The sequence below is a fragment of the Pipra filicauda genome, unplaced genomic scaffold (genome assembly GCF_003945595.2).
Source record: "Pipra filicauda isolate LSUMZ 115617 unplaced genomic scaffold, ASM394559v2 scaffold165_size2600900_pilon, whole genome shotgun sequence".
NCBI classification, from domain to species: domain Eukaryota; kingdom Metazoa; phylum Chordata; class Aves; order Passeriformes; family Pipridae; genus Pipra; species Pipra filicauda.
Window position 1 is genome coordinate 509,225 of NW_024104162.1, and position 18,140 is coordinate 527,364.

Below are 18,140 nucleotides of genomic sequence, written 5' to 3' on the forward strand. Positions count from 1 at the left end.
CCAGCTGTGTCTGAAGAATAATGAACTGATACAAGAGTTAGCTCAGGCAAAAAGGTCACCACCCAGGCAATATTTTCTGGCATCTCCAGGTTGATGTTCTAGTTCAAAGCTACACAATGTCATTCTATCCAATCATTTCTGTATCTGTTGTCATCCTTTGGCAGAAAAATCAATTGACATCAGCACTAAGCAAAGCTCTAGAGCTGACTGTGCTTTAGTGAGAGCAATACTGCTCGCAGTAAGGATCTCTAACTACAGGAACTCTCCAAGTTTCATTCTGCTATAATAGATCTACAAACAAACAGTAGGATTTGTATTTGTTACTCATTCCTACAATGAATGATCTGCTTAACAGGCAGCAGCAATTAAGATCATTTTACAGTCACACTGAACTGGGTTCACCAACCCTTTAAAACATACACATTATGTAGTAAAATGACAAATTACCATCATGAAAATAAGAAATTTGTAGTAGTAAAATCTAAGTTTATTTAGTTGCAGAAACGTTGAGAACACACATCAAGGAGTTCCCTAAAAACTACAGGAAATGCCTATGATTTTAAAGTTCTGAAAAACAAGGAACACTTCTACAAAGAAGACAAAAGAAAGTCTAATGGGTATAAAAATACAGAGTGTTAGAAAGTGGAAGCAGCTTTTTGAGGAAACAATACAAATATTTTCCCATACCTGGAACCAATCAATGGTACAGCAATTGATGAGTGACGGGAACTGCCTCAGCCGGTTGCGGAAGGCGTCTCCGATGGGGCTGAATGCCACCACAATGTGGAGGTTTTCTTTGCAGAAGTTCACAAAATATGCAAACAAGGCCAAGGGACTGAAGTCTTCACCTTTACTGTCAGCCTGAACTACTGCACGAACACCCTTAGGGATAATGCAGAGCATAAAAAATGTTCTATCATGTCTCATTAAGGCCATCTGAAGTCCTATAGCAATCCTGTTAGTGACAGCTTCACCATGAAATGAAATCTTTTATTATAAATGAAACAGGGAAAATAAAATAGAAAACCAGAACAAGTAGTAAATACTCCTTGAGAATAGACTGCGCTATTTATCTGTGACCCTGACAACTCACTCTAGAAATTATCATATCTGCTGCCTTTGAGCAACTGAGAATAGGTCAGAGCAAAACCAAAAAATCCATCCTAAGATGAGTTTCAGATGGACAAGACAGGCTAAGATGAGACTGAGGTTTAAGACACATTCTGAAAAATCAAAATGCATAATTAGCTCCCTGATGAAATAAAACCCCAAAGCTTTCAATGATAAATAATAACGTTTTTAGCTTTAATATTATATTAAAATAATCTGTAATTACCGAACTGAAGAGGAAGATTTAAATTTCAAACATCAAAACATACTCCATTAATTCATTTACCACAAACAGTAATCTCTCAAAACAAGAAGAAACCTGAATATTTGAAATTAAAATTTACTTCATAGAAGTATTACCCTCAATTAATTAACAATCATTGAAGCACTGACTATAAAGCCCTAAAACTCAAATTACTCTTCCACAGAGGCATGTATACTTTACCTAACTCCACGATTAAAATAAATGACAAAAATTAGTTTAATAACAATAGAGTTAAAGTGGAATTATTTTGATGGAGCAGATTTAAATGAGTAAAAACCAGCTTTGCTACTGCTGGCATGTTATGGGTAGCTACCAAGTTCTAGATACATCCATTGAATATGTTAATAAAAACTATTTTTAAAAAAAATTTGCCTGAGTACATTGCATCTTTACTTCTGAGCCTAACTTCATGAAGCACCTTTGCCCAACTTCTCTCTGAGTACAAGTGTCAAGACTACGAAATTCTAAGAGAGCCCTGCTGCCCTAATCAGTAAAGAGTCCACTGACAAAGGCAGGCCATGTTTTCTTATAAAAATGTCTTTGCCCTTAACTGTCTAATGAAAACATTACGTACATTTTTCTCCTGCACAATACACTACAAAAATGAGTATGGCCACAGGGTATTAGTGAACAATCCAAGTTCTCTAAAAGCACAACTTACTGGGTTTGTGAACGGAATGTTGGGGCAGACTAAAGTTATTGGTTGGCATAAACTACTCCATAAGATTACTAATAACTGCTTGATTTATCCAAGGTCTCAGAAAGAAGCCAGAATTAAGTGCAAATGTCCCAAAGCCATGCTCCACCCTAAACTGACAAAATAGCTGAAAAGGGAGGTGAAATAAAGAGTTTCTAAAGATACCTCTGTAATTTCTTGTTTTTCATCTGCTGCAAAAAGATTGGGTACCTCCCCAGTGTTGAGGACACTGTCAACATCTTCTAAAAAGCTTTCTTCTTTAATTTGTGCATCTGTGATTAGAAATACAGTTTTCAAGCCTTTTACACCTGCACTCTTCAGAAGTCTCTGAAAACACACAACAGTTAAAACATTGTACATTCCAAAACATCCTTCCCCAAAATTGAGGGAAAAATGTAGACAGGTTATTAATACTCACTTTCAGATCTTCTCTCCACTCATTTGTACCATAGGTCTTAGAAATCTCCGGTTGAAAAACCCACATTCTTGCCATGAATGCTGCCAGACGAGTCAAGGACTGCCGGCCACTCCCTCCCATTCCAACCAACAAGGCATTGCCCCCTGGCTGCTTCAGGACACGGCTTATCCGAGACAGATGTTCCAACATGTACCTACATTTGAAATGTGCCTATTACCAGAATGGCACAAACACATTTACATTTATGCACCTACAAAGCTGTGAAACAAATAAAGAAGTAGCATCTCCAAAAGAAATTTCTTAATGTGGGGTGGGGGGAAGCTGAGAGGAAGAAGAAGAAAGAGAGTGGGTAAGCACCACAAAATAAAATAAAACTAACAATTTTTCTATTATACAAATATCAGTCTTTAGCTAAATTACTACAAATTACAAAATGGAATAGGCAGTGGTAAGAACAGGAACACTATAAGGATACATGCAACAACGGAAACAAAAATCAGTAATTCTCTACTTCAAAAACATAGCAGTATTGCCAGTTTTAACTTTCATGAAGTATAACAGTTTAAAGATCTTTTTAAAGTAATCACTGGGGGAAAATGGTTTACATCAACAAACATCTCCCTTCCCTCTCCCTCTGACAGTGCTTTATAACTTATATGTGAATAGACATTGGAACAACAACTTCAGAAAGCAGGACCTGCACATACTGAGAGTCCTTGTGGAAATACAAGCACAGGTTACCAGGGAATGTGCAGGAAGGTCTACAGGACATCACCTGCTGAAGCACAGGGCATGGGGGAATTAAAGCAAGCTGAGCAGAAGTTAAAAATGGTTTTGAAAACGCAAGCATTTCAAGAAAGATAAATTCTTGTTTATTTTTACTGGTTAGAAAAATAAAGAATCAAATCCAGATGTTATTAATGAGATTGAACTCTAAGGCTACAATCAAACGTTCTCCTGGCTGCTATTCAGTGAGGTCACTGGGACATTGCTTCTACACTCAGGAACTGGGCTCCGATCAGAGGCTGCCAGCTCTTCAAACTCCCAGCCTAGCTGGATATACAGGTACTCACAAATCCAGCTTGACAAAACGACCTAGACTAAAATAAGCTGCTATTAGAAGAGTTTAAATTAATCCTAATCACATTCATGAAGTATCTCTGCATGTCAAGTCACGCTGGCAAACAGGAAGAGGCAGCAATCTCCAGCAATGGGGAGGAGAAAGGATTTGTGGCCTCCTGATCTGTCTTGGTTGTAGCTCTGCCTGATCACAAGTTAAGGTGACAACAGGGGCCTGCAGAGTCTAGAATTCCCCAGGATTAGCTGCAGCACCAGCTGGGTACATGCCAAACGTGGGGCAGGGCTGTGCTGCAGAACAACAGAGCAGACAGACAGCCATGACTGTGCCACATCCCACTCCTAGAATCCTTGTCTGGGAAATGAAAGGCCAGTGGCTGCAGGCAAAGCTGACATCCATCTTCACTGGTAACAAAGGCCTAGCAGAAGTGCAGCACCCACCTGATTCGGTGCACAATGTTTCTGTAACAACTAAAGAAAATATTCAAATCTCCTCCTTAGGAGAAAATTATCTCATTATTTATTTTCAGGTAGAAAAATCAGTTTACTTTCATCCAAAAAGGTGTAACACCATAAACAGTTTTATGGATGCATTAAGGGGAGGAGACATACCAAAAACCACAGTCCACAAAATTGAATATACTGAATAATCAACTACTCCTTAAAGCTCTTAATAATACAGATCACACACACCTGAACACAACAAGGTTCATTCTTGTTTTCTGGGTTTGATTATATTCATCCAGACACTGCTCCACAACTTCACCAAACTCCTCAATGCTTGGAACCTCAATATAAAGTCTTTCATCTCCCTCAAGTTCTGGAACCATGTAGTCACCAAAACACAAACTTCTCATGTTTTCTTCTGTTACCTATGGTAAATATGCAGCAAATTACGAAGTGAAGTTAAATATTTAATTCCTCACTGGAATTTTAGAAAACAAAGGAGAATTTAGACAAATACTCCAGACACAAGAAAAAGCACTCCAGAATATTTTGACTCATTGAAAACACCCACCTCAAAATTCTTAATTTGTTCTTGGTAAACAATTGGCTCAAATAGCCACTAACAATCTCATAATCATGAGCTTCAGAGTACATCAAATTTATACAGATGTATATTATGAAATGGGCAACTAAGACCACAAAGTCATTTCTTCTATATACCAATGAAATAACAGGAGAAGAAAAAAAAATGAAGAAGAGAAAAAAAGGAAGACAAGGCATAAAATATAACATGATTATATGACATAATCACAGAATGCTGTTTGCCACACAGTAACTCAGTCACAAGCTAAATTTCAAGAGAGAATGTCTCCTTTTGCTGTAAATCAGGTCTCTGGAAGTCCATTTAAGAGTATCAAGAGAATCAAACTTCCAAGCACATTCGATCCAAAATTTCACCTGTGACTGAGGAACTTTCTAGTCCTAAATTTGTAAGAAAAGGAATCATTTTGCCACAGGTTAAATGTGATACTCACAGGTGCCTTTCCTTGCTTCAGGTGTGCAAAAACTGAATCAAATGTTTCTTTGAAGTGTTCTTTCACAATATTTGTCACTAGATTGAACAACCAGGCTCTGTCCTCATCTTCCACCAGGCGGTCATAGAAGACGCGGAACACCTCATGGACAAACAGCCGAATCATGACACGTTTGTTTTCCACGGAATTTTTCTTAATGAGCAAACAGCCATGGATAACACGGGAAAAGTCACGCAGGTTGAATGTATAATGAGATTTGGTCGGTGTGGGTAAAAGATTTTTGATGGCTTTCTTGTACACCTTCAGATAATAACAACAAAGAACAACAAAATCAACAAAACAGTAACAGCGACTATGTTATTATAATAGTTCTTAAATGTCTTCTAAAATTTTATCTCTCCAATACATTTCATACTTAAATCTGAATGAAATCTGATGATCTCCATTTCACAACACTTCTGTGACATTCTGGCACACTGGAGTCAGACCCAAAAAATCTGCATGTTCATGCTGACTTCCTCAGCCTGCTGTGAGGTGCCCACCATTAATGTAAAAACTGAGAGAGGAAGCAGGAAAGTGGAGAGGGTGTTTTCTTCATTCTTGGTCTCTCTGAGAAGGAATTTTGGAAGGGTTGCAACTGATACTTTCATTTTGACTTTGCATGTGACAGCTTCCAGTGCCTGTGGGGCCTCAGAGAGATTCCAGTCTCACCTGCATGACATTATGTGGTGCAAGTACCACAGAACCCACTTTAACACAAATTCAAAGACCATATTCTAGAATCAGAAGGTTACTACGATAATAAATACTAAGACAATTTTGTCAAGGCAGATGAGGTTCTGTGTTAAAAAGAATAATGAACAAAATACTTCAAATCTCTGCTTCACCAACTAAATTATTATAGAGCCAAAGGAACTGTAATGAACAAATTGAAGGAAATTTCCTACACGGTATTTGCCTCTTACCTCTAAAGTGGCAGTGACAATTTGATTCCCAATTGTGGAGAAGTCAGAAGGGAAGTCATTGGTCCTTAGGTAAAGAGCTACCACGGTGGAGAAGATGCGGATCATTGTTTCATCACTGAAAGAATTAATGGTGCAAATGTTGAAGTGCCGCAAAAACCGAGGAGTGATGGGATTCCTGCCCCCACCTGGAGGGCCCATGGCAGCCAGTAACTGGATGTCCACAAGGGTGATTTTGGAGGTGTCCTTTAAATCATACCTTCAAAATGAAATGCAATGCAATGTGACATTTAGGTACAGATATAACACCTTTGTCACAGCTCAGGTGCATCGATATTACAGAAGCACTCTGCAGGCATAACAGAGGTAATTAAAAATATTTTAAAAATAGAGTATGGGCTATGTAATATTACAGATATTTGTATATATTTTGTATTTTAAAAAAAAAATCCTCCCTCACCAAGAAACCGAAGAACAACTAGCCCTTTAACTGTGTGCCAGTTAACCTCAACATATCAAATGCTGGCCTGAAAGATTATTTGTTTAAACTAGGTTACATAAAACCTGATATGAAATTTTGACATGAATATTAAAACTGTAATGTGGCAAGAGAGAATATCTCTATTTGAGAGTAACAGATATCTGAGCAGTGCCTGGAATTGCAAGAGTAACTGAGAAGTGCCTGGAATGATAGAATAATCCAGACTGGAAGGAACCTCAGGAAACCACGTGCTCCAATCTTCCAATCTAAGAAAAGCCAAAAACCTCAAGACCAAGGAAGATCTTCAGCTTATTTTATTTCATGCCTATTACCAGAGTTGATTTCACTCTTAATTTAAAAAAAATATTTTGAGATCTTGTGAAAAAAAAAAAGTTGATGACTAATAGAATCATGGATGATAGGAAAAACCAATGTAAGGATTAAAATCAAAAATTTTATATAAACTGCATTTATATATATGTATAGAAAACTGCTAACGCACTCTAAGGAGCAAGAGAAAGGAAAAGAACAAGAAACTGCACTGGAAAAATAAAAACAATTAAAAACACATACATAAAAAAAATAAAATCAAGGTGTAAATGAAAAATTTATTTAATATATCCTAATGCTGCTGAAGGCCAGCAGTAAAACATTCTAAAAAACTCAAAACAAAATTCACGATCAATTTCCTAAAATGAGAAGTCCTTAGACAGCAATATACAAGTTGCTTCAACTTTAAATAATGTATTTTTATATAAACTAAATCTATCCTAACATTTACAAACCACTACAAAAAAGTTTTGAAAATAAAATCCAAGGGAATAAATAATTATAACATCAAATGCAGCAACAAAATTTCAATTGTATTTCAAATAATTACCAAAATCCATGGTCAGAGAACTGTCTTAAAAGTTCTATAGGAGGCTGTGCCCCATACTTCTCCAAAGCAGGCATGTTCATGTCATCTACAAAAATAATGCACTTTTTTCCCATTGGAGGGCCAAAGACCCCTTTGCGCCTCTTGTCCAGCCTGGCCATGATAATGTTCTAGAATGCAAACAGGAATATCAAAACCATAGATTAAATATTCACATACTTAATCTTTTTGAAACTTAAATTATCTGTTCTACTGACCTGGGTCTGGTTGGCACTGGTCCGAGCTGAAAAGTTAATGAAGAAGGGAAAGTAGAGCTCCCTTTCCAAGTTGTTCATTAACTTATCCTTGACATACACAGACTTCCCAGTGCCTGTTGGTCCCACTAGGAGCAGTGGTCTGCACAAAGAGAGAGAGAAGGCACAGGAACTGCAGAAACCTAACATTGCAAACTAAGTGCAATTAGAAGTCAAAGGTTTTACTAACTTGCTCTTTTTGTTCTAACTCTAAAAGCACGACATGCCTAAAGAAGAAACATATCCATTAAAGCTTTTCATAATTTTAATTTGCTTCCACCATTAAGAAAATGAGAAGAGAAAGAAACCTTTCTCACTCCCTCATTCTACTGGTGGTGGAGTACATGAACATACATGGGAGTTAAATTTCTCCTGATAGGTTCTGCATTAGACCAAACTTATAAAGCTTTCAGCTTTTGAATTTAACCTGAGGTTGTTTTTTATTTCACTCTCTTACATGACCTGACCATGGCTAATATAACTGATTTTTATATGATTAATCAAAGGAAAAAAATTAAAATACGTATTTATTTACCAAAGAAGAAAGAGGGTACAAAACCTCTCTGGGCTGTCCTAACAACATCATCAGAATGAGAAGACTAAAACAAAATAATAAGGTTTCATAAAAATACCAAAACCAGACTTTAAGGCAAATTGTATTGTTTGCAGTAATGTCTATTTTTAAAAGGCCAAATAAACTTTGAGGGTTTGATAAAAACAACAATTCAAGGGAAAGAATAAGAGATATTTCTACCCATGACCAATACTTCAGAAATTTGTATTGAAGCAACTCACTTTCCATGGGTAATGAAGAGCTCTAACAAATAGGTATATCGAACTGTGTCCATAGTTGGGACTATAATATCTTGAATCTTCACATTTTTATCACTGTGACTAATTTGTTCAATAAATGCATTCCAATGAACCCAACTTCCTTTGCCTTTCAGCTAGGAAGAAACACAGGTGTAAAATAGATTGGTGTTATATATATGAAGGGTTTTCTCTACTACTTGACTTCTGAAAAATTAAAATAATGAATTTTAATAGATTAGTGAATGTTCAGTGTTTTGGAAGTTCATACATCTAGTTTGCTTTACCTCAGCAAAAGAATACTTTTAGGTGTTAAAGTACATACCTAGACTTAGACTCGTTTCTTTTCTTAAAAGTTTTGTTCAGCAAAACCAACCAAGCAATCAACCCCACACAGAAAACCACAACAAAAACCAAGAGAAGAACATTTCTAATAGATACTATACACAAAATTGTAACATAAGCAAACTACCTACAGGCTTAATATCCTGCTTTCCCTCTGGACAGTCCCCATTATTCCTTCTATATGAAAGCAGATTTGAGGCTGTCAACTTTGCTTTAGCTACAGAATAACTATAATGTGGCACTTTTACAAATATAACTGAAATGCACATCTTGTTATTTCCTTAAAAAAACTGGGCAGCACACTAGTATTTGAAAGAGAGAAAGGAATGAAAAATGCACCGTGGGATTTAATCCAACGCCAACACTCTAAAAACACCCAAGAAGCTTTGTAAAGTTAAAATACCCACCTAAGCTGTGTTTTCCTTCCATTCCTACTGCAAGGATCTATTTAGCAAATGCAGAAGCAGCCAATCCTACCTCATACACGTAGTCATAGACCAAGCCTTTCTCTTCAAAGGGACACTCCCATTTTCCCACACTGGTTGGTATAGTATCTGTTGTAGATTCCTCAGACAAAGTGTCCCTCAAGAAATTATCAAAAATTATCCTGCTGTCACCATCACAAGTCCCACCAATGGACCAGACTGTGGCAAAAGCAAAGCAACCCTGCAAGGGCAAAAAGATTAGCAATTGTCTAAAAAATTGACATTGCACGAATCTTGTACAGTCTGATTAACAAATCTAATTCTGAAAAATACTACTGAGCAGAGAGGTGTTACAAATTGCCCTTGAATAGCCTTGGTCTAAAGAGATTTAGAAGTCTGAATAAAGGCAGAGCACACAAAAGTCTTATTCAAGGATATGTATACAACAAAAAATAATGACCACTGAACTAAAGCATTATGTCACATTACAAAGTCTGAGAAGAGTTCTAATCACAAATCAGGGTCTAGGAATTTTCTAATTCAATTTTAAATAACTACTTTTACATTCTGTTTTCTTCAGTTTTTTCTAAGAACAATCATACAGAGTCAGACAGAGGATCCAACTATTTTAACAGTCAGAAAACAATCTTCCCAAGGAAATTTTGCTCAAACAGCCAAACCAATCATTGTTACATGAACTTTTATTTCCTTTAAGGGACAGAAGACACTTTGCTTTAGCTAATTCTTTGGTTAGTTAAAAAGCACATTTAACAGAAACACTATCCCAGTTAATTGGAACAATAGTAACATTTTGGATCATATTTGTTACTTGTAAGAATTCTGTCTAATCTGGGCACCTCCAGAGCACAGGGAGAGAGAGTAAGGAGGTAGTGAAATTGTTTCACAAGCTTCCTATTCCCAAATTAAAGTGGTTTTGATTAGTACAATTGTTTTGAAAACCGGCACGTGCAGAAATAAATACACATTTTTCTTCAGACTAAAAAACCAACCATGATCCAGGCACGGATGTTTTTGTTGGTGGGATCTTCTTGCACAGTTGGACAAATCAACATTTCGAAAAGCCGCGTGAGAGCTACGACAACATTAGTGTTGCTTGTAGGTACCAGTTCCTAAGAGATTCAAAGGGCTGGGTGTTAGACTTGACATGCTCAGGTCATTTATCTTTTGGAGCTAAAATACTAAAAGAATTAGATCATTAGCTATTTCTGAACAAATCTTAGAAGGCAAGGTATACACTGGCTTTTACTCAAAAGATCATATACCCTCCAATATTCCTGAAATGTCACGACCTTTAGTTTATTAACCACGTCCATGTGACAACTACAATCATACATCTTAAACCAAAACAAACCCCAGAGAAGTAACTACAGCAACACATGAGCACTATGTCACACTGAGTTCGCAGGGAACTACACATGTTTCCCCTAACACTTAAAAAAGTACTTCAACATGACATCTTTAAAGAAAAAGAATGTACAAAATTCTCTCAGGAAGACTTTTTATTCAGTGTTTTAATTACTTACTTTACTTTTGAAAGTACTATCAAGTTACAAGTCTTAGCTGACATTCTCATTTTAGCTTTCCAAACTGGTCCCAAGAGCTGCCTATTCATTCTGACCGTGCTTGTCATGAGAGAGCAGTCGCTCCCCACCAAGGGTAACAAACTGGGAATGGTCAGCAGCTACTGCAGGAAAAAATGGCAAAAAATACCTTGCACTTTTTCTGACGGACTTTTAATGCTGGTGGTATCAACCAGTCAAAAAGTCCCTGCAGAAGATCTTGATGGTCCTTTGAGTTCAGAGGTTCAGGCAGTTTACTCAACCAAGAGGTAACAAGAGGCTCCCAACCCAGTTGAGAAGGTTCCAAATAAATCATGCCACAACGACTGACTGTAGCAGGCTAAGGGAAAATGGTACACTCGTTTTATTGTACATTTAATATACTGAACTTTGTTCTATAGTTTCATTAAAAATAAACTTACTGATGCCTGGGAAAGATCCATTGTTTCAAAAATAAGAGTCATCTGAGGGGACATTTGGATGACTTCCCCACTCATCAAACAAAGCTTGAAAGAAAAAAAATTACATGCAAGATTAAAAAAACACAACTAGTTGTAAATTACATTCCCTATCACAGTTCTATATGAAAATCAGAGAAACCAAGTATAACCAAGGGTAAGATCAATCACATAAAATGTTATCTCACTTGTAGCAGTAGATTTTAATCAAGTTTCAGCTAAATTCTTCACTTAAATCACAGTACTTCACAGTAACCTACTAGTGAGGTTCATTACAATCCATCTTGTGTATGACAGGATAAAGAAAAGGCAGGAAGCATAAAGCAGAAAGGATATCTGCTGCTATTATTGCTAATACTGGAGCATTCCAGTTGGAAACCCACTACTTCTACTAATTAAAATAAAAGTCCAGTTTGAGAATTTTGACACATTATCATCCAGAACTTAAAGATAAAATGTTTTCTCCAATTTTTATATTCACTTTGAGATTCCTAGGGCACATTTATAAAAGTGCTGTAAGGTTACAACTTTGACTTCAGAAGCCATTACTTTGAAACTACAACCCTTTGTGTGTTGGGATTGTCTTGAAGTATGTCTAAGTTTGTGCAGGTTTAGAAACTATGGGATTTACACTGAATATAAGTAATTGTAATTTTTGAAAATTAAATTTTAATTATTTATGTTACAAAATCACAATATGACATTATGGAAATACTATCTATTCAATGCCTTTCAGCAATGAGCTGATTCTGTGATTATGATTCCAATAAAGTAAAACAAAACAAACAAATAAAACCCCAACCAAAAAACCACCAAAAAAAGAAGCTTACGCCTTGTAATGCCACCTTGCCCTTGCTTGCTCTTTCCAAATGCCACGCACTTTAGTTTGTATTTGGAATTTTATATGGAGAAGAATATTTTCAAAATGTCACATTGTTTTATTTAGGCCTTGATTTGCACTGGCTGATACCTTTTTGTTGTCATCCAGCACCGTGTTCATGCTTTCTATCCACAGAGTGTCGATGGGGCCGTCAAAGATCACCCACTTGCGGTCGGGGGTCTCAGACAAGGCGAACTCCCTGAAGGTCGTAGCAACGACACCATCTGTCCACTAGTGGGGGTGGACGTGGGAATGGCAAGGGAGACAGAGAACAGAGAGTTCAACCTGAGCCTCGAGTCACAGACCCCCTTCCCTTTGCTTTCCATCAGCCCTCCCTTTTCATTCTTCTCTCCTGTTGTGCAGAGAGCACCGCACGACTTAACAGTTTCACTGGGGGTCTTGCGACATCAGCAGATTTTAAAAGAGAGTCTTTTTCACTTGAAAAAAAATATTGTAACAAAAAAGACCAGCAATTCAATTTACTGAGACTTAGAAGTGCTTCTGCTCTGCCTTGCATCTGTTTCTCCCCAGTCACCCTAATTTTTACTATTTCACATTCACTTATCCATATTGTTCCTTCTCCAAACCTAGGTTTCACACATGAGTTCATAAATTTTTCTACATAGTTTTTGCATTACTTTGATTATACAGATTAAGAATAGACAGAGAAATTAATACAGCTAAGTTTGATATGATTTCCTAGCATGGATGTAACAATGTTAGGATGATGACCTTTGAAATGGTACTGTTCTTTTTTTTTTTCATATTTCAACTTATATAACTGCATACATGCTTGACACAGCATTTCTATATACTAATTAAAAACAAGCCATAAAAGTATTAGTTAAAACAAAATTTACAATTGTGTTCTCATCTGTGTTTAAAATCATGAAATCACGAATTCAACAGTTTACTATCCAGAATAATGGAGGTCTGACATATGCAGGAAACACTATCTTTTAAACATACCTCATGGGATATTGGATCAAACTGCCCAAAAAGCTGACCCATAGTGATCGATTTTGGATTCATAGTTCTATAAATCACTTTTTCTTCTTCACCATAACCACGCTTTTTCATAAGAGACAGTGTATTTGCCAACACATGGAGAACTTTGGTCTTCCCAGAAAAAGGTTCCCCTACCAGCATGAAGCTGTCAGATGGAAAAAACCCCTGCTATTAATAAATTTGTCTTCCAACTTAGACTTTTACAGATCACATGAAGGCCAACAGCATCAAACATGCTTACAGCTAATTTTCACCTAATTTTCAAAAATCAGAGCAAGTAAATTTGCTTTGTATATACAAAACATCATCTCAGCAAAACCAGTTTATTTGCACATGCACTGTATGCATGTTGTCCTCTAAAACTTAGATTTTATGACTAGTTCAATTATTTGCTGAATGAGATTACTTTGGAGTTTCACTTCAAGGTAGGCAGAGTTTTTAACACTGGAAGAACACAAACAGAAAACTTTTGTAGTCATCCAGCAGAGGGATGTGACTATAAGAAGGTCTCAGAGAGAAGATTAATCAATGAACTGAATATTAACCATCATATGGCTAATGTCACATTGTATATATTTTCTCCACACAGTTGTTATTCTGTAATAAAAGCTTGGAATAAAATGGCACAGATCTGATAACTAGTATTTTAATACAAACATTTACAATCCTAAGTCCATACTGATATCAATACCTAAAATCACTATACATGTGAGGCTACTTCTGACATCAAGAAGAGTACAATTCCCCAGACAAACAGGCACAAGAATTTTTGGACATTACAAGTAGTATCAGTGATCAACTGTTCCAATACAAATAGGAACATTTTGCCACCCTTAAAACCTCTTATAACTTCATATAAAAAACTGCTACAGTCTAAGTCAAAATTACAAAAGATACTGCTTGTGAAACAGTGATGAGAATCTTACCCATGTCTAACAATCATCATTTCATATGTCTGTATAATTTTCTCCATAAAAGTTGTTACAGGTTGGACATTATGTTGAATGCAACATTCGTTGGCACATTCCAGAAAATCCTGAAATCAAAACAGATCATAATCTTATCATTGCTACAATTTAAATTACTGTCTTGTACTACAGTAAAACAGTCTATGTTCATCAATAAGGGTTTCAAATTAATTAATAACTGCAATACTACTAGTCAGAATATAGCAAACCTCCTGGAGAAAAAAAGTAACTTCTGTACTTTATGTGCTTGAACAGGATTTAACTACAATTTTTATCTTGAGGAGAAGGCACATCACCATCAGGAAACCAGTTGTATGCTTTGGAACAATACACTTTTATCAAGATTGTAGTATTTATTTGAAACTTAAAAGTTAATCCATTTTGTCTTTTCCAACATACTCATCTTCTTCCCAACAATCCTCCTACAAAGGAGCTGTGCTTTAAGTATTGCTATAAATAAAATACAAACAGAAAGTTTAATCTCATTAAATTATGTCCAAAAATTAGGAAAGAAATCAGTCAGAGCCTAAAATTTGGAAAATCTGCAGGTCAGCTTCCAATCTGTAGGACACAATCCCTCTGAATGTAAGGGAACTCAGATGTGGATTAAATTCAGCACAGATAAAAGAATTTTCTTTGGTACTGAGTTTCATTGCAAATATTCAGCAATTTTTCTCATCTTGCAATAACTCACTAAATTAATTGCACTTGGTTAAAAACCAAATCACCAAAAACCAACCAACAATGATTATGACCAAGGAAAAATTACAAGAGTACTTACATTGTAGTCTGCCTCAGGAAGCTTAATTCCAGGAAATAAATCACTGGTTATACCCATGAAGAGAGGTATATCATGGGACAAAAATTTAGGCTCATTCACATCTTTAATGGATCTAAGAAGCTAGAAGAAACAAATATACATTTTAATGTTCCTGTTAACAGACACAGAATAAACTGTTCAGCAATTAAAATAATCTAATATGTAACAGATTAATTCATTAAGTGGTGCCTTTGATAAGCAGTTAAGCCCAACTGTGCCATTTGTGTATTTTATTATCTTCATTTCATGAATTAAGAAACATGGATCAGCAATGGGGCAGGATGTGGTGGAACTGCCTTCAGAACTCACAGCTGTGGGCATCTATAAAATTCCTTAAAGAATTATTCCCTCAGGAACTCACCAATATATCTTCATCTTCTGTGGGAAATTTCAGCTTCAGATTCCCAGCAGCCACCAACACAGCCTTGACTGCTCTCATGCCATAGTCATAGTGGTACTGGGAGGAAAGCTGCTCTGAACAGAGCCTGTAAGTCATGACTATCTTCACTGACAAAGACTTAGCATTCAAAAATCCATATGAATAGAGTGAAATCTCTGCTATCAGAGCATAGTTAGGAACCATCATGGCTACTGTTCGGAAAAGAACCTGAAATATATACCCAAAGAAATATCTTTAAATAAGTAATTGAGAAATGGGAAGTAATTGAGAACTTTTACAGGTGTTGGATTAGTAGTAACCCCATCACAGCATTTCTAACTGAAAACAGTAACAGCATGTTCAACAAAGTAATGCTAAGTTTGATGAGGCAAACTGTAGATAATTTAAAATAGTTACACTAGAAAGCAGTGGCCTGCAGAACATTTGGGAGCCGATGAAATAGAAGAATTATCAATATTTGCAGCTTGTGACTCCCTAGAAAGTTAATCTGTCATCAACATCCATCTCAATGTACAATCCAGTCCAGAAAAGACACTGCCTCTCCCAGTTCTTCCCTCATCAGTGTCTCAAGAATGCAGTTTGCCCTTGCATGGATACACCCAGCACAGCAGTAAGGAAGGAAAACATGGTCCATGGCAAGTGAGAGGATACACTTCCTTTCCTTAAGCAAACTGCAGTTGGTGTGTTCCTCATTCTGCATCATCTCTGCTTTCAGTTAGCCAAGCCTCCTCAGTGAAACAGCTCTTATAGTCAAAACAATCACCTCAAAGGTCTTATTTTATCAGGTAATCTAAGCCAGTTCATTCCATCTATTAAGTGTCACTCACTAACACCCCTTTTAAATAAGATTTTCATAAAGCATTTTTCCCAAAATACCTGTCCATCTTACAAAGTTAGTACCCAAACATTTTAATCTATCCACGGCCTGCCACTTGTCTTTGGCCTGGAAAAATAATAAGAAAAACACTAATAAACATGAGAAAATTAAATATATTTTGAATTCCTTAAAAAAGAACAAAGTACTCAGGAGGAAAGAAAAAACCCCAGGCTCAGTATGTGTAAATCTTATAACAGGTGTATGTTTATATTCCAGGTGGTCAAGTCTGGATTAGTACCAGCAATACGCAGGTTCCCTCAATTTTTTTGGAAAAGCTCATTCTTAAGCAGAAGCATCCATTTTATTATTTTACCTTCAGATTATCTGGAAGTTCAGAACGTCCTGCATAACCTGGATTCATAGTAATAGCTATGAAACAGTTGGGGTTAAGCTTCAGCTCAGTTCCTTCAAAGAGAAACGTTTCTTGTTTTGTCTGGATGGCTCTCTGGATGCACAGGATCTGCTGGGCCACCACAGACAGCACTTCCAGTTCGATGCGATTGAATTCATCAAAACATGCCCAGGCACCTGATGAAGCCAAACCCTTGAAAAACTGCAAAGGAAGAAAGAGAGCAATAATATTGGTACAGAGCCTTTGAAGATTCAAAAGAAACTAAGAGTGTCATGTTGTAAGTTTAATTACACACACACATAGACAATTACGATAATATCTCAGCCTGTTTAGATCATAGGTCTGTGATATACTGAAGAACAAAGTTTTTTCTTGGTTCTAAAGAAAGCTAAATCAGAAGATCCCAATCCTATGAACTCTTGTTTCTTTCAAGTTTTAATTAGCAATTTAACAGGATTTCATAAAGCACAGAAAATGTAGAGACCACTATGTAGCATCCAGGATGGCAGACCACAGGTGCCACATTTATTTAAGCACCTCTGCAAAGTAGGGACCCTACAATTTTCATCCTAAAAATAAAATGCAAATTATATTTATTTTCCATTTACCTTTCCCATTGCCAGGTAATCAAGGCCATCAGAGCAGTTGAAGACAACACACTGAACAGCAAGGGCTTTAGCCAAATCTTTGGTGGTCTCTGTTTTACCTGTCCCTGCTGGACCCTCTGGCGCACCACCGAGGTTTAAATAAAAGGCTCCAATCTAAACCACAGAAATAGTTAATGGAAATTATACTCCGGCAAAGAAACTGCAGTAAATGATAGTGAGAAAAGCTGTGTCTGAGATGACTTTGGTAACTTTCAGTTGTCAGGTTAGCTGAGGATAAACCAATACAATAATAAACACCTCTGCTAAGAGTCAGGGTACTAAAAAGTTACCAAACTTGTACTACTCTTAGGAACAATATCATCACAAGTGGCTCCTTCTTCACTTAGGTTAGCAACCTAACAGAACATCAGAAAAGTACTCTGTGTTCTCATAATCCATACAGCAATAAAATACTGGGTGTTTTTTCTATTTGCATTTTAAGAAAACCACATCCACAACAGAACAATCCACAAATATTTCAGCCAGGTTGGTGTGCTGTCCAGATTTGTTGTTACGAGTGAGTCTCACATCCAATATTCCACAGGAAGTAAAATCTTTGAAAACCTCATTTCAGCAGCAACAGCAGAGTCTGACAGCAGCTGTAAGCCCTAAAAGCATGGCTGTAATGAACAGTGGAAGGAACACTCTAGCACATAAATGCAGTCTCATGGCACTGCTGGAAGGCCCTACCAGGGTGCGGTAACACCTGTCAGTGAGAGGGGTGATGACGAGGCGTGGGGAGTTCCCCAGATACTCGTAGGCGTATTTGACGTTGCAGTTGATGATGCAAACACGGACGTTCTCAGACTGCCAATAATAGCGGAGCTGTGCAAGCCACTGAAAGTCTGTCTCACTCTGCACACCTGATGAACACAGAGTTGAAAGCAGTCATAAAAGACATTTTAGATA

At 36.8% G+C, this 18,140-nt stretch overlaps 1 protein-coding gene across 7 annotated transcripts in view; it reads right to left on the minus strand.

The window, feature by feature from the left end:
- DNAH12 (dynein axonemal heavy chain 12) overlaps positions 1–18,140 on the minus strand; it is a 59,056-nt gene that overhangs the window by 21,574 nt on the left and 19,342 nt on the right. For all 7 annotated transcript variants that reach the window (XM_027728371.2, XM_027728388.2, XM_039379348.1 and 4 more), the window contains 21 exons: positions 17,922–18,094; positions 17,193–17,345; positions 16,546–16,785; positions 15,317–15,562; positions 14,917–15,036; positions 14,094–14,203; positions 13,129–13,312; positions 12,250–12,390; positions 11,244–11,327; positions 10,973–11,161; positions 10,252–10,371; positions 9,294–9,482; positions 8,457–8,608; positions 7,626–7,764; positions 7,372–7,538; positions 6,014–6,269; positions 5,049–5,348; positions 4,261–4,439; positions 2,491–2,683; positions 2,238–2,399; positions 688–882 (listed from right to left, as the gene is read on the minus strand). In XM_027728371.2, coding sequence (XP_027584172.2) covers positions 688–882; positions 2,238–2,399; positions 2,491–2,683; positions 4,261–4,439; positions 5,049–5,348; positions 6,014–6,269; positions 7,372–7,538; positions 7,626–7,764; positions 8,457–8,608; positions 9,294–9,482; positions 10,252–10,371; positions 10,973–11,161; positions 11,244–11,327; positions 12,250–12,390; positions 13,129–13,312; positions 14,094–14,203; positions 14,917–15,036; positions 15,317–15,562; positions 16,546–16,785; positions 17,193–17,345; positions 17,922–18,094 — 3,692 coding nt within the window. The remainder of the gene's footprint in view (positions 1–687; positions 883–2,237; positions 2,400–2,490; positions 2,684–4,260; positions 4,440–5,048; positions 5,349–6,013; positions 6,270–7,371; positions 7,539–7,625; positions 7,765–8,456; positions 8,609–9,293; positions 9,483–10,251; positions 10,372–10,972; positions 11,162–11,243; positions 11,328–12,249; positions 12,391–13,128; positions 13,313–14,093; positions 14,204–14,916; positions 15,037–15,316; positions 15,563–16,545; positions 16,786–17,192; positions 17,346–17,921; positions 18,095–18,140) is intronic.